This window comes from Coccomyxa subellipsoidea (assembly GCF_000258705.1).
Source record: "Coccomyxa subellipsoidea C-169, whole genome shotgun sequence".
NCBI lineage: Eukaryota > Viridiplantae > Chlorophyta > Trebouxiophyceae > Coccomyxaceae > Coccomyxa > Coccomyxa subellipsoidea.
Genome location: NW_005178032.1, coordinates 1696965 through 1713799, shown reverse-complemented (window position 1 = coordinate 1713799; position 16835 = coordinate 1696965). Strand labels below are relative to the sequence as shown.

The 16835-nt window shown below is 51.9% G+C and overlaps 1 protein-coding gene across 1 annotated transcript; it reads left to right on the top strand.

Moving 5' to 3' along the window:
* Positions 1-317: 317 nt before the first annotated feature.
* On the top strand, positions 318-5285 carry COCSUDRAFT_10354 (WD40 repeat-like protein; the record flags this gene model as incomplete). The annotated part of the gene is made up of 9 exons (XM_005646542.1): positions 318-440; positions 839-1018; positions 1717-1867; positions 2483-2583; positions 2969-3086; positions 3457-3566; positions 3993-4026; positions 4403-4590; positions 5217-5285. Coding segments are annotated over 9 exons (1074 nt in total), but the record flags the coding sequence as incomplete, so codon positions are not given.
* Between the last annotated feature and the right edge of the window lie 11550 nt (positions 5286-16835).

Below are 16835 nucleotides of genomic sequence, written 5' to 3'. Positions count from 1 at the left end.
AAAATGGTCCCTCCTAAACAGCATTTCAGAACCCAACGAGGTTTCATCGACCAGCTGCGTGCACGACAGCTGAGTGGCAAACCAGGTACCACTGTTGGCCTTTTGTAGCCTTCTGACATGATGCACGTGGGATTGGACCACACGTTCTCATCACACATGCCAATATTCACCTGAGTAGTCCCTGGATATCGATGCCTGAGATCTGATTCTGTCAAAGTGCACAGCATTACTTTCAAGCGGGCATCTACACTGCTCTGCTGCTCTGCCAAAGATTCCAGCTTGGAGCACAGTGATTGACTTGAGACCTGCCCTGTGCCTGCGCAGTGCTGTCCAAGCCATACTTTGAGGACTTTTGCAATGACTCAAAGATCGGAGGAGGCACCATCCAGATCAACCCAGGGGGAATGCCCAGCCCGCCCTTCACAGTGCGATACAACCAGGTACACACCAGCACACCCACTTATACGCCCTGAGAAGAATCCAAGATAAGCCATGGCGCAAGCATTAGCTTGCCCTGTAGCTGTGCAGCATGCGAGATCCCCAGAACAGATCTAGCCTGTTGGCGGGCGATGCATGCACAGAGGAGGCAAGCAGTGAGGCTGCAATGATCATTGGGAGAATGGCTATATCTTTGACTGAATGCTGTAGCAGTGCATCTCAAGACAAGTCTTTGACCCAGTCATGCCTGTCTTCTACGCAATCCTATGCATGCCACAATAGGGTGCCCCGACTAGAGGTCATGGGGCCACTGCCTATATTGCCACAGGAAATAAGACCAGATTGGTGTTCCACCGCCCAAAGATCACCCCCTGAGGCTTTGCATGCATGCATGGAACAGGTGGCGGGCTTTAATCAGGGGAAATGGATTGCAATAGGGGACGAAGAGGGACACGTGTCAATCGTGGATGGGACCCTCGAGCTGCCAGAGGCGCTGACCCCTGGCATGCCTAATGGCCGGCGTGCCACTGCGCAGTGGGTGGCACACCACAATGCCATCTTTGATCTGGCCTGGTTTCAGGTGAGGAAACTGTTTCCTTCTTTGCCAGTGGCAATCTGGCCCTGGCTGGCGGGTGCGGTATAAATACTCAGCACCGTGCCCACGGCTGATTGGATCTTGCTTGGATCTGGCGAGTCCAATAAGGGGTAGGATTGTGGCAGCCTTTGAATGCAGGACGTACCTTGCCTTTTGGCAGTGTAAGAACAAAACAATTTGGCAGCGTCCTGCAACTGGTGCCTGGCACTGGGTTGAGATGGACCCTGAGACAATAGTGCAGCTTTTGCCGCCATACTGTAATGATGCCCGCTTGTTGAGACTTTCCATGGAAGCCATGAGATATGGTGGGACCGATCTGTGGACGACGCTGCCGAGATAAAGCTGTCATGGAAGAGGAGGAGGATCCTTGTGGCATCTTACGCCGCTGCCAAAGCCAGGGTCCACACGCGTGTTGCAGAGATGGCCTGCTTTGCGCAGAGGATGCAGGTCCAGCACAGCTCAGGGCCATATCTGCCCAGCTCAACACAGGCAGAACAGCCCATCACTAGCAAGCCCCGCAGCATGCAACAGAAAATCTAAGGAGGAGGCAGCTCCGCATGTGTGACCCGTAGATGCTGTCCATGTGCCCTGCAGCACAGTACTCTGAAAGCCCGAGTGGGTTTAAAAACCACAGTCGTCAGCGTTCCTGTGATCCTGATCTGGCGAGGGTTGCCCATTTGCAGGAGGATGAGCGGATGCTGACTGGATCTGGCGACCAGTGTGTGCACCTGTGGGACACCGCCTCTGCGCGCGGCGTGGGGCAGTTCCGAGGCCACAACGGCAGCGTCAAATCCGTGTGCCCCCACGCGACCAACCGCAACATCTTCGCCTCAGGTGAGCATCCTGTGCAGGAAAGCTTGATTTGTGCAGCCATGCATGCTTGGTGCAGCATCTAAAGTCAAGTAGACAGTGCATGATACTCTTGTAACAGGCTCTTTGTGTACACAGTCTCTTGATGGTCAGGAAAATCATCTGCTGCGGTACCAAAAGAGATTGCCTCTGGGCACATGCTGAGATTACAGCTTAAGTCATACCACAAAACATTTCAGGGACAAGGGTTTGAGGACAGTGGCCTTACACTCATGATCGCGGCGATGCGCACAAGCAGAGCTCTGTGCAGACCCGGGTGGAGTTGCAGGAGGCAATAGAAGGCTGTTATTGTTGTAATGGCGAGCTCTTTAGGCTGGTTGGGATTGCATTGGCGCACGCTGACAGCAAGAAGAGCAGGAATCGTGCAGTGGGACAGCTAGGAATATGGGCCTATTTGACATAGAACTGTTGGCTGCTGTGTTAGCCGGCACTCCTTGCAAAAGATGAGGAGAGAAGCAGGCATTCATGCGCCACACCCTGGGTTTGATGAGCCAGCAGGACAGGTATTCACGCCTGATCATCAGCACGCAGGCAAACAGCCAACAGCCATGGTGTGAACTCTCTCTTGAATGCATGCAGGGGCCAGGGACGGCGCTATGATGGTGTGGGATATTCGCTGCCCGGCCATCATGTGCAACCGCAGCAACACCGCCTACCAGGCACCTGTGCTAGCCGTCCAGGTGTCAGCTCCTACACATTTCATGCATTTTTAAAGGTAAAATAGTAATTGCAACAGAATGCAATGACACTCCCATTGGCAGCAGGGAGGAGGCTGATGACGCCCAGTTTAAACAATTGCAGTGCCCCGTTGGGTGCTGCAGTCATACCAGGGATTTGTGGTGCTTGACGCCCTTAGAAGCACACGATTTCCATATAGACATGCGTTTCTGAGCTGGAACCTCGGCAATACCTGTGGATCTGTCAAATCTCTGGGCTGCATGATGAGGAGACTTTCGCCCTGGGGGATCCCATTTACCAGCATATTGCTGCAGCCACACCCACAATGTAAAGAATGCTGGCGTGAGCAGTTCTTCTTACTGAATGTCCCTGCAGGATGCGCACAAGGAGGTCGGAGCAGCAAAGGGGGCAAAGGGCCGCCGGCGCAAGTACGGCCCCTTTGAGACCAAGCACACCGTCACCTCGGTCGTCTTCCTTCACAGCGAGTACCTCCTAGCGACCGCCGGTAAGCTTTCCTCCACTCATTCTGCGCTGACCGATTCAGCTTCAGCAATGCACCGTGCCATTACAGCTTGCAACACTGTATGTCTCAAAGAAGACAGTGCCTAAGATTGCACCACAGTTTTCAAAGCCTGCCCTTGCAGTGGGTCTGTGCATCTGCCCTGCAAGCAACAGCCAAGCTCTTCCCATCCATCAACCAAGTTTCAACCCAGCGAGTTGTACGCTGCAAAGATTGCAGTGGACAACGTCTGTGGCTCTGCGAACGTGCCCGTGTCCTAGCTTGAGCGTCTGTCTCCACTTGGGCTGCAGTACTGACTGTCAGCTGCTCTCCTGTTGTGCTTCTGTGTGAGAAATACTGCGGCCGTGCTGCGCAGGTGACAGGGACGACGTGGTCAAGTTTTGGGATATGCGCCGAATCACAGAGCCCAGCCTGCACCTGGCGCTGCCCAAGCACCTGCCCAGCTCAGACTTCCTGCTGCCCATGGTCAGTCGACCCTGCCCATGATTAGTCACCCCTGCCCCAGCTCTGCCTTCCTGCTGCCCGTCGCCCGCACCCCTGCCCAGTTGTCCCGCTGACTATGCCTAGTGTCCTTAGCTCCTCGTCGTGAATATTTGCCAGTCGTCACGAGTCCTTGAGCATTCGACAGCTGCTATCAAGGGCTCAAAATCCTTCAAATTGATCATCGTAGACGGCACCAGCTGTGCAGCCTCTTTTTCTGTGAACAAGTTGCTCACGTGAATCTCATCAGGCAACTGCCAGTATTCTGGCATTCCTGAACAACATGTAAGCTGCTTGGGGCACAGCAAAGTATTGCCAAATGAAATAATGCATGAGGTATGAATGGGTTTTTGGCAGGAGGCAGCAGATTGTGTTGCGCGCACGCCGTCGCAGAACGTGGGCAAGCGGCAGCACGGCGTCACATGCCTCGCTCTAAATCACCAGGGTGAGTCATCACTGTGCCTGCAGCATGCACGCCCATCCCTGGCAATCAGCCTTTCCGTTTGAGCCTGAAGGGACTTTCTGTGTCAAGCAGCAGCATCTGCAGCATCAACCATAGCTGTCTGTTGCATGGCCCTCACATGTCAGCGCCTCTGTCAGCAGCGCATATTCCAGATCGAGGGTGACATGTTGACATATCGAACCTTGGGTATTGAAAGGCGCCACCGGCTTGGGTGTGGCTTCATGAGTGGCCGTGAGTGCATGACCAGGCACGCGGCTGCTGGCATGATCCATGACTCGTTCATCTGATCAATTATGAAGCACTGAAGGGCTAATTTTAAAGGCGAAACTTAAAGTTTGGTTATACATTGCTTACGCAGGCACGAGGCTGCTGGTGAGTTGCAACAGCGCGACGCATCACATGTATGACGCGCTGAGGCCGGACTCGCAGCCGGTGGCTTCCTTCTGGGGCCACATGAACGGCTCCTTCTACATCCGCGCCTGCTTCTCGCCCGACGGCGGCCACATCTTGTCAGGGTCATCGGACCACAAGGCTTACATCTGGGCGGTGCGGGGCCTCTCTGCTCCTGTCAATCGCTCTCTTATTCGATCTGACGTCTGCAGTCTATCCATTCATGGTTCTCTATTCTCAAACCTTGTCATCCGCGTTTGCTTCACGTCTGACGCGTGTTATCATCCTGTCCGGCTCCTCAGATCACAAGGCCTACATCCGGGCGGTGCGCGCCCCGTTTCCCCATATAGCCTCTCTGTACTGGCACCTGCGGTGCTCAGCAGCGACGGTCAAGAGGTTCAAATAACATGCCTGTCCTTTCCTCGATTTCAGTCAAGTCCTGACCAAACAGCTCACCCAAGCTGGCGTCCAGCACAGTGCAATGGGGTGTGAAGCGCGATTGGCACCGCAGTCATGTAGCTTGCACCCAAGACATGCCACATGCATGAGCACTGGTCAATGCTGACATGGCACGCAGATGGTCAAGCCAGGTCACGTCTGACATTAGCGCTGATGTGGCCGTCATGCAACGGCCATGTTATGCGACGCTTACATCACTGTTAACATAGCATGCAGCTCCACAAAAAGGGAAAAAAGGGGCGCTGACATCGTCTAAAACGGCATGCACAGCTCAACTTCAAGGGAAAAAGAGACGTTGACATCAGCGCTGACGTGGCGCACAGGTGGACGAGCCGCAGCGGCCGCCGGTGGCGCTGGACGGCGCGGCCGGGGAGGTTACGGGCGTCGCATGGTGCGCTACGGACCCGGGGCACATCGCCACCTGCCACGACCACGCCGCCGTTACCGTCTGGACGCTCGATCGCAGCCGCGTCAAGGAGCCTCCGCCGCGGCGGGAGCAGGTGTGCAGGCCAGAAGCTGATGTTTGTCACACGCTGTCAAATTCCAGGAGAGGCAGAAGAAGCAACAGCTGCATCCGTTGTCAACTCGGGTGCAATCTTAATACCTTGCTGTGTCAGGTGCCCACTGCGAGACAACAACAGAATGGTTTTGTGGGCGCTTTACTACCAACCGGAGCCGCTCATGCGGGGCCTTCTATCTACTTACAAAGCTCACATTGTGGGTGGCATGAGCCCATCAACGCTCAGAGCTCATCAGGGGTCTGATGGGCGTGTCTGCATCTGCAGGCTGTGGCAAGTGCGTCCTACACTGAGCTGCAAACCGCTGCAGCGGCCGCTGCCGCTGCCGCCGTCCAGCCTTCAGTTCTGGCGGGTCTCGATTATGTCGTCATTGATGATGTCATCATGGAGAATGCCGTCATGGGCGAGGCGGCAGCTGAGGAGGAAGCCGCGGCGGATGAGCGGCCGCAGCCGGGGCTGCCGGGGGAAAATATAAATAACATAAGGGAGCCAGATCGGATTTCGGAAAGGTACTCCGCGGGAGATGTGGTCGCGCCAGATCAGGCGCCGGACGGGGACGCCTCCGCAGACGGCCTCGGCGGCGGGAGGGAACGCGTGCCGCTGTCGGCCATGTTCGGGGGGTCCCAGGAGCGGCAGGCCGCGGCGGAACAGGTGTCCACATGTTCTCTTTGTCATGGCTGCCATTATTACATGCCTTTGTCCAAAAGAAGTCAAGCTTTTGGATCGGTGATGAAAGGATGCAAGGATTGTAGAGCTTGAGCCCAATGCAGCCAGAGGTTTTACTCGTTGTTGGGCTCGCCAGATTGGAGCAAGTGCGAGTCAAGTGGCCATGATGAGCCTGAGCGTAAGAACAGCTTTGTGTGAAGCTGGATGATGTCTGATCCATAAATTTCTGTGCCTTCAGGCCCTCGGAGACAACCAGGCGAGCAGGCACTCCTTCGCTGGAGTCAGCTGGCGGCAACCATCGCCAGAAGCGCCGCAAGCCTCTAGCCAGGAGAACCACGTCCCTGTGCAGGACAGCCACCACAGGTGCACACATTTCATCACACGACTATCTGTATTTTCACTTACTGTCAGTCATTTTGGCGCGACAAAACGTGCCATTCTGTCCGCGCGGCAGAGCAGTCCAGTGCCTTGCAAGTGAGCTAATCTGCTAAGGGGCACTATTCAATCTTGCCTGGCGAGACATGCCAGCATATCTGACATCCAATGCATCAGACACGCGCAGGCGGGAAGTGGATTAGAGTTGATGCGCCCAATTCTACACAGCGCTTTCTAAGTTTATAACCTTTCAGACTGTGCCCCAGGCTCCCACACATGTAGGTGCAGCAGTAAACCGAAGATGATGCACGGGAGAAGCTCTTCAACAGTGACGCTCTAATTTTTTCGCTGCAGGGAGGCCGGGCCGGTGCATCCCTGGGCGGCGCGGGTGGCGGCTGCGGCTGCCGGGGGGCGCGCGCCGTTGGGGGAGCTGCGCGGCGGCTTCCGGGAAGCCAGCCAGGTCAGCAGGGAACGGCAGGAGACCGACCCCATCGACTTCAGCCTCCTGCAGGACCTGGAGCACTCCAGGTCAGCTTTCTTTGCTCTATGCCCTCCCCAGCACTGCATCGTCTTGACCCTTGCTCAGCTCTCTCGGTCCAGGACAATGTAGTAGCCCCTGTGATCGGTGCAGAATGACTTAGGCAGCCATGCTGTGAGACTTGCGGCCTGTGATAGGCTCAAATTGATTTGGCGGCGTGGAATGATAGGTGGGGCCTTCTACCGTCATAGCTGCACAGAGTGATAGGTGCTGCCTGTATGGGCATTCATTCTTGCGTGCTGGGAAGGACTGCAGTGACCCCTAAGCATGATGGACAACCTCTGCAGGGGCCTGGGCGACTTGTCACAGCACTTTGAGGCGACGCAGCAGTGCCCTCTGCACGAGTGGCGGCCGGCGGCTGCGCGGTTCGGAGACCCCGGAGCGGCCCGGGGGGATGACGCGCACTGCCGGGGGGGTGACGGGGATGAAATCGATGAGAGGTCCCCCCCGCGGGGAGCCCCACCGCCTGTTCTGGCTCGCGTGGGAGGGCGCGCCCCCGCGCTGACGCCGCCGCAGCAGCTGCTCCAGAATGCCAGCGCGCTCTGCAGGGAACAGCTTAGCGCCCAGCCGCTGCCGCCGGCCCCTGAACGCGCAGCATCATGTAAATCAAACATCTCCCTGTAATGTCATAGATATGGAATTTTGTGCCACCACCTGCAGTACAAATTCGTGGAGCTTATTACAACTATCTGCACAGTCGGTGGGACTCAGGACTAGCAGAACAAACTGAGCAGCTCGATTTGGGATGGGAGTTGCCCGTTTCGTTGGTGCATCTCTTTGTCTCTTGAGCATTCAGTGTTGCTGCGAGCAGGCATTCCATACGGGCAGGCTCCGGAGCGCGCATCAGGCGGTGGCATCAGCGCTGATGCCAGCGGTGAGCTGGCGTGCAGCGAGCAGCTTCCCTCGGCTTCCTGCCAGCCCAGCGCCGCGTCCGAACCGGCACAGGCACCGCCGCAGCGCGCATCAGCAGAAGCAGCTGAGAATGCAGATCTGGCGGCTGGCAATTGTGAGACAGCATTGCTTCAGAGGGGGGTGACACTGATGCCTCCAGATGAAGCCACGATGGCATCGGCTGTGTCGGTGTGGAAGGGACAGAAGAAGCCGCTGTGTGACTTCCTGCTCAGCCAGTACAGGAGCCAACCTGGGCCCAAGTGAGGCTGCCTCCTCTTTTTTTTGGAACCCTCACCTCGATTAGATTTCTGAAGATATGGCTTCTGCATGTGCTGCCCTAATGTCTCCCTGAACCCACTGTTGCCATTTCCTTGAACTCTGTAGAAGACTGTTGAAAAAATGAGTAGAAGGTCGAAACGGGAGATTACCTCTGTATCAAGCCTGCTGGTTGCAATGTGCTCCCCAATTTGGTTTAATTGCCAATGTACACAGCGTGAACGCATTGCGCGACGCATGAAGGCAGGTGCAATGCATGCATCTGAGTTGTAGTATAAATGAATAAAAATGCAGGTCTGAGGAGGGAGGTACGCCGCCGAGCAGGCGCGCAGGGCCTCTGCTTGAGGACGGCTTCACCGATGAGTCACCTGCGCCGTTCGTGCCACCTCAGCCGCTGACACCGCACCCGCAGAAGGCCATGCAGGTACCCCTTTTGTGGCACCTGTGCAGTCCGCAGAGGACTGAATGTAACGCTTGAGCTCTTGCCGCACTCCACGGCTTCACATAGGAATACCAGAATGTAGTTGGTTGCATTACTGCAAGTTGAAAACTGGAAACACAGATTGACCATGTCGGCATGCAGCCTTTCAGACTCAGACGTGCTGATCGCTCCGTATGCCCAGTAAGGAAGTTGCAATATCAGAGCTGCGGAACAATTTCTTGGAGAAGAGAGGCAGGTGAAGATGCTAGGTTATATGGTTGGTTGTAGTTATGAAAAGATGCCAAGCTTATGAGAATAATTGGCTGCCACAGGATGAGCTGGCGCAGGCGGGCAAGCGCAAGGCAGGGAGCGCCTCTGGAGCCAAGCAGCGATCCATCCTGGATTTCTTCAAAACGCCTCCCTCGGCCCAGGGGCCTAAGCGCCGAAAGGTGGGGCCCCCCTACCTGCCAGGGAGCCTGGCACCGCATGATTTGAATATGAATTAAACAGCTGCCCATCCTGAAAGTTGAGGTCAGCATGGCTTGCAAATTGCGCCATGATGGGGCAATCCTCATCTGTGATAGCACTGCAAAAACAGGACGTTGAAGAGGGTTGACTTGTCAGAAAACCTTACTTGTGCGGCATGCGGACCTAACCAAGGTTTGCACCTCCTCTGTGATCCTCTATTTGGATGGATATGCGCATGCCCAGAGCTGCATCCAGCTCAGGCCTGAAAGAGCATTATAAGTGGGGGCGCCAGTAAGCAATGCTGCAGCACGAAAAATCATCCACTCCAGTGTAACGTAGATCAGTATTAGGATTGCCAGATTGCAGACTCTTAAAGAAGTTTGTGACTTTATCATAGTATGTTCTACATAGTATCTAGTAGAGGGGCAGTGACAGACTGCCTACAAGACCAATGAGCCTCAGGTGGCTCCCAAAAGGTCTCTCAAATGTAAGTATCACTTATTAGTGATCTGAACAGCATGTGTGCATGTGCAGGAGAATTGTGATGCCTAGCTTGACCAGCTGGCAGGCTACAGGATATTAATTCATTAGCTCCAGGATGTTACTCCTCAGGAGAGAGAGCAGGCTGCTGAGGAGAGGACGGATAGCAAAAGCTGCACTATTTCGGCCCAAGTTGATTTGCTATGCTTGCTTTGCCTGATGCATTTGGTGTGGCATGGATTCTGGGTTTTTTGCGCTGTGTGATGCTATGCATATTTAACGGCTTGAATGCTTGATATAACATAACGGTAATGGCCCCGGCTGGCGGGGAGGCGATAAAAGTACTGAGCACCGCCAGCACCACGGCGTGCCCACAATTGATTGGGTCCCGCTTGGGTTTGGCGAGTCCATCAAGGGGTTTTGGCAGCCTGTAACTGCAGCCTGTCTGCATGCGCACCTTGCCACCTCACAGGAAAACCGTGTGCACACGTGATAATGATAATGGCATGCGCATATGCATGCATGCGGTACCATGATGATGATGCAATCATGGCAGTTGGCTGCGTACTACGCTAGTAGCAGCAGCGGCGTTGCCTCACAATATGAGACGTTATGCTATTCTATAATGTTCTCACACTAAACAACAGTACAGGATCCTTGTCGGAAATGGTTGTGATTTCTAAAGACCCGGAGCAGGTGGGCAGGCCAAAATCTCACTCGCACTTCAAGTTGAAGCCAAACAAAACCTGGCAGGTCTGACAGGGGTCCTACAAAATGTCAAGCCAGCCTATTAGAAGCTGAAAGGTTGGGGCATCCGATGGGGAGTCCCTGAGATTCCTCAGATTCTTCAACAGGGAGAAGTAGGTTTTCCCTTGATTTTGGCCTCCAAGAGGTCACCTCTGGCTTTTCGATTCGTATTGCCTGAAAAGCCAGAGGAGCCCCCGAGCCGCAGCCACGTGGCGAAATGGCATCGTTGCCCTGATGCCATTTCGCCAAACCGGTTTATATACATGGTACCTGAGTTTATCCCGGGGTTGCCCGGAAAGCTTGCTTCTAGCCCTGGAGCAGGTTGGCTAATATTTTGGGGGGCCATGGGGGCCTGTCAAACCCTGACACCTGGATAATGAAGTCCTGTTGATCAAAGGTAGACAATGCAAGGTGCCTCAGAGTTTGTCAAATGCGCATAGACTACAACCAAGAACTCCTCTACACACAGCATAGAAGGCAGGCCCAGGGACCAGCTCGCAGTCGCTGATGAAGACCTTGCTACATCATTGCATACAAGCGCATTTCTAAGCTGCTCTGCGGGACTTGGATGCTATGTCTCTTCTGTGTCTAGTCCAGAGATCTCAGAGCTCAGCTGGCTGTTGTGAACAGGCTGTTGTGAATCCACTTGCCAAGACTCCAGGGTGACAAATTCAATTTAATCAGTAAGTTACCAGTGCCTCGCGCATTTTGGTGGAATATGTATAAAATGTATACAGAAGGCATCATGCCATAACTCATCATGATAGTATATCATATAATAGTTTTGTGTTTTGCGATCATAAAGTGTACTTTAAATCCTAGATTTATGGCTGAAAAACTTTGGAGTCTGGCTGACAAATAGTCTACCCAGGCAGGGCTCCCTAGAGCGCGCTTGCGCTGTTCGCCTTGCACACCACAAAATCATCGAGGGAAATTTTGAGACTGGGAGCGGCAGTACCAGGACTGGAGTTTGTTGTGAGCAGGGTCAGCGTGTCCACGATGCAAGGCCCTGCGGCTAGTCCGGCAAAAAACACTCTGATGGGGTTGCCGTTGGGAAAACCAGGAAAGGTTGCTATGTTGCTCTGGCAATCGGGCTGTGCCACGGTGGCCCGCTTTCCACTTACGGTAATAGCAATGCTCTGGCCGTTGAAACTCTTGCCATTGATGTAGGCAGACACGGCCACGTATGCGCCGCCGTTTGCTCTGTTGCCGTCAGTAGCAACCAAGGTCTGCTCGGTTGTCACAGTGGATAGGGACGGTTCATAGTTGCTTTCAAGAGCTGCCGCCCCGGACCGGATCTCTGCAAACGACTGGGTGCTCGGGGTAACAATCCGATTAAATGCATTTATGTTTACGCCGTTGGCAACGTTGGTGGCTGAGAAAGACAAGCCGTCATAGGTGAACGGGTTTCCAAGATTTGGCGTGGTAAACTCCTCGAATCCCAGGTTTATAGGGGCGGCCTTGCAAGCTTGGAACAATCCTGCATAAAAGCACACACCTAATATAGACAAAATTGTTGCTGCCAACTGTCAACCGCCGACAAGGGAAAACATTGTATGTGACAAGATAGCAAATTACTTGCAGAAGACGGTTAGTAGCGCTCGTGTGCAAGTTTAGGACGGATGATGACAATGTAAAGTTCCCAAAAAAAATCAAGAATTCTGATTTACTACTAGTCGTAAATACTACTAGTAGTAAACTAGTAGTACTAATAGTACTAGTAGTACTAAAGGTATTGATATGTCAAAGGATTCATGTAAGATAGGGATTGTAAGTGTGTCAAGACTTCAACAGCTGATGGAAAACAATGAATATCACTGCAATGCCCAGGCAAGTATCTGTTCTTACCGCGTGGGCTTTACTAGTAGTATAAATTAATACTTTTCATAAACATCTCAAGCACGCACCTTGCCCTTGGCAGAAAAAACACTTGCACTTAATTGATAACGATATTAAGAATAAGTCAATTATGATCTGAAGGAGTCTCTCGAGGGCGCACCGCACTGAGAGTAGTCGGAAGGTGTGCTGAAGCACAGGCCATTTGTTCCGGTGCAGACGGTGTCAACACTCGTTAAATTGCACGCGCATGTGACTGGGTCAGAGCACTGATCAACATTTGTGCTGATAGGGCCTGCCTCAATGCTGTTGCAGATGTTGGGGCCCAGGACGTCATGGCAGGTGAGGACTGCAAATTACCAGAGACATCTTAGGGTCTATGATGCATATAAGCCTTATTTGAACCCTAAAAAACCTTACTGCATGGATGTGGACAATAATAACTTCTAGCATCTGAGTCCATTTGAAGTAATGTTTTGAGATATGTAAAGTCATGTTGAGCAAAGCTGTTGATTTTGTTGTAGATATACGGCGCGTGAAGTCAAGGGGTGCTCCTTAATTAGAATGCTACAAGTGCCACTCAGTGAGAAAACACATTTATTGTACAGCGCTAGCGTACTATATTGTACAACATTGTGACAAATACCAAACTTATTAGTCACACTACACGGCGTTCTTTGAGTCTATCGGCAGGAATCGGATGTTGCATAACCGTCGCCTTGAGCCTCACTCACTCACTTGGAGTGATTACACACAAAGTGGAACACACAAAGGCTGTCTGACACACGATTTTTTTATGTTAAACATCAGTAGTCAATTATTATTTGGCATGACGAAATACTCGTTGCTGACCTATACAATCTGTAGAATATGATGACCCACCTGGAGTACTGGTACTACCGGTAGTACTAGTGGGCGCCGGCGTGGAGGCTGGGATGTCAGGTGTTGTACTGCTTGGCACTGCAATGCATAAAAGTGTCAGCAAAATGCCCCTATCACAAGGCTGTCACATGTTGCAGACAGCACATACTTTGATTGCATGCAGGGATAGGTTTGACCCGCTCTTATTTCCTAGAAGACAAATGTTCAAAGTGCCCCATATGCTGATGCATCTCAGTGTTTGTGAAGTCATCAATTCATGGGTTCCAATTGAACTTGTACAATGCCTGGTGCCTTGCACGATAGAGACGGCACCATTACCATCATGGTAGTGTCATGATGTAGTGTCTGAGATTGTATGCACGTCACAACCTATCAAGACATGCACTTCAGGTTGGACCTATACCTAGGCCTCGAAATCAACTTGCTATGCAATTTTTAATTCCACAGAAGAAAGTTGCTTACTGGAAGAAGTAGCTGGAAGTGGCGTGCTGCTGGCCAGGCTGGTGGTCACTGCAAGCACAAAAAAGAACTTCAGCAGGAATGCATCCTATACGATACTATAAATGTTTAAGTTGAGCAATTCATCGCTAAAGTGTAGCAAGTAAAGAGCACTAAAAAATGAACAGAATTCCTGAACTCAGACTGCACTTATTCAATCATGAGTGTCGTGTCCTAGGAGGCGGCTAACATGCACCACGATCAACAATTTTGTGACAGCTCAATGAACGCGAGAGAATTTTTCGTCTAGTGAAGTCTATATGGTAATATTAGAGACTAGTGTACAGTGGTAACAAGTCACCATCGGGGCACTCAAAGGAATAGACAAGTAATCGACATGTTGATGAGGTCTACCTGGGGGAGTTGATGTGGAGCTGGGAGGGGGTGTTGACGTGCCACTTGGAGTGACCGTGACTGCGCACATGCAAAGACACAAGGCCGCTTGCTAAGATTCATCACAAGGCAATGACTCACATTGCTGATGTCAAAGCATAAAACGCTGCTGAGCTATGCCACAGATTGTCCATTAAGGCACCACACCACAGTGGCTTCCAAAGTTTGAGAAAAAAACAAACACATCAATGGCCGGCCCAGTACAGCTAGCTTGTCTACAGGACGCACCTTGCCTCTTAGCAGGAAAAGCGTGTAATAATAATACCACATCAATGGGAAACAGAACCTTGTCATGTACTGCTGAGCAAACCTTGTTGTTGTTCTTATTCAGTCACTGGCAAACATTGCGCAATAACTCATCATGATACACCTCTCAGAGCGGTCACAGGTCCAAAAGTAGTACCTTTCAACTGGCATCATATCAACTTCTGGTGATTGATGAGAAAGGTCATGACGCCGTCAAAGCTGAAAGCTACTAGTAGTACTCAACATTTTTGGATTAGAAAAACAAAGGCTGTGAACACCTGGAATACTGGTTGGTGGTGGGAGTGTGACCATAGGCGTAGGGGTGGTTTGATGCTTGAACTTGTTGAGGTTCAGCTTCAAGTCAAGCTTCTTTTTGCCTACGCATACCATCCGCAGATTTTTACAGAATAAAAGAGGATGTGCCAACAACAAACGAGAGATCAAGCGTGGCGATCCCGTCCTACCTTCAAGTACATGTCCAAGTTCAAATAATGTCTCATTGATGATGGCCTTTGACTCCGCATCCACCGGAGTGGTAGCATCCAGAAGGCCTTGTGGCAATGTCTCGTTGAGGACAGCTGTCACGGCTTCCTTGGCAGCTGTGTTTAAGACCAGCTTGGTGCCCTTCAACCAGAGGGACAGCCACAAAGTGAGTCAGGTTCAACTTGAATCTCGGTGTTGCACCCTTCAGAATCAAGCGCTCCCAAAAAGCAGGGATAGCTGATAAATAATTGGAACACACTTGTATTGAAAACTTGTCAATCCTCATAGACAGTTTCAAACAAGCTTGGCCCAGACATGAACACACCGTCAAGGAAGGAGGTCCTCTGTGAACAAAGCAAAAAAAGAACAAAGACTAGCATAGAAGCACAAATAGAATACCGGAGGTCCATGAATACTCACTTGTGCGCAACTCTGGAATCCTGCAAGCGGAAGCAAACAAGACCTTAGGTTGGGCGAGAAGTTGCTGCAACAGGCAGCAACAGGCATCCAAGAGCAATTTTTACGTCTTAATCCACACAGACAATGACGCATGCACTGGAAGCCTTACCTTGGCGCTATAACTTACTCAAGTTTAATGACTACCATCCAGCAGATATGACTCGTAGGCAAGCTAGCGAGAGGATGAAGGACAACGTGGAACGGAATAAGCAGGAGCTTACCGATACATATGGCACAAAATAGCAGGAGCTGCAGCCGGACAGGGTGGCTGCAAGCCATGTGCACTCGCGCTCACTGTCCGGTCTGTGTCAGACCAGTCGGTGCGCTGTGGCAGAGGACTGGGCTCCTCAAGAAGGACTCTGAGGTTTTCAGCGTAAAAAAATTGCCTTGCAATGCAGTGCTTTGAAACACACCTTGGGCTCCTGTTCATCCGCAAGTCAAATTGAGTGTCAGGCCAAGGGGCATAAAAAGAGGGACCTCTTGTTATGCCCCTTGGTCAGGCCAGACCCCAAAGCGCCAATCTTGTCATGAGCCTCCTTAGGAAACAGGAGTCCAGCATGGCAGGACACGCTGGAAAGGAGGATCTTTCACGTTCAATGGCTATACATTTGCAATTCGAATGTCATCATGATAATGAATAGCCTCCACATTCAGGGCACCGCGCGGTGCTGCACAGCCTTTCAAGTCTGATTGGCTAAACAGTACAACACTAGTGATCATGATGATAGTTTATCAAGTAGCTGCTACGAGTTCCGTGCTCCCGGGGGGCTAGCCAGCCGCTGTCTTGACCGTAGGTACCTCCGTGATCACGGCCATAGGCAGGCCGCAGCATAGTATATACTATGCCATATGGCTAGAGCTAGCAGTAAAGCGCTTTACTGGCAGCATGATGATCAGATGTGTCATATGCATGCATGTCCTTTGTTGATACGGTGCGAAGCCCGAGTCCCCGTAGTCTAAGTGCTGGCAGTGTGCAAAGTCCAATTTTACAAGAGACAACTGTAAGCTTGCAAGCTTGGGCAACATGCATGTACATTTTGCGACCTGATGGAAGCCATTGTTGAATTTTGGAGACCACCAGTAAGTGTGTCCATAAATCGATATTGTGAACAAACGATGTAGTGACTTCAACACGAAATCCATTCCATGCCATCAGTGATCTAGCTGCAAATGCGCTCCTTGTTCCATGCAATCCAGAGGGCACCTTGAAGGACTAACCATATGAACAATATGAACAATTTGTACAGACTGCACTGAGGTGCGCATTCCTTAACCTTGTTGCTGAACTGCTAAAGTCAGTCGATCAACATGCCCGTTTGTCATGACTGACCCAGTGAGAGGTCATCTGGTTCTTGAGAGTTTGAATTGATCATGATCCGTAGTGATCCAGTTTGCAGCAGAGGCCATCAGTGAAGTAATCACCCCTGACTGCAGCAACTGCAGGGGGCCCTAAACTTAAATAGGATACCCCTGGCAACCATGCCAACGTGTGTACGCCTGCAAGCTGATATGAACAAAGAAGCTTTGGAAGGCTTCTCGGCTGTGCATTGTGCATGAGCTATCCCATGCAGCCGGGACATGAACTGCATCAGGCCTCCTGCACTGCTGGTGTCTGAAAGCCGGCTGACAGCGAAGCAGTGGCAGCAACATCCTCACAGCCGCTTGTGGTGTCAATCGGAGACTTCTCTGAACTTGAGAGCGGCCTGCAGGGCACAGAAAAGTTGTCAATGTGATGTGAGGTGTCTAGATTGATCATTAAAGATAA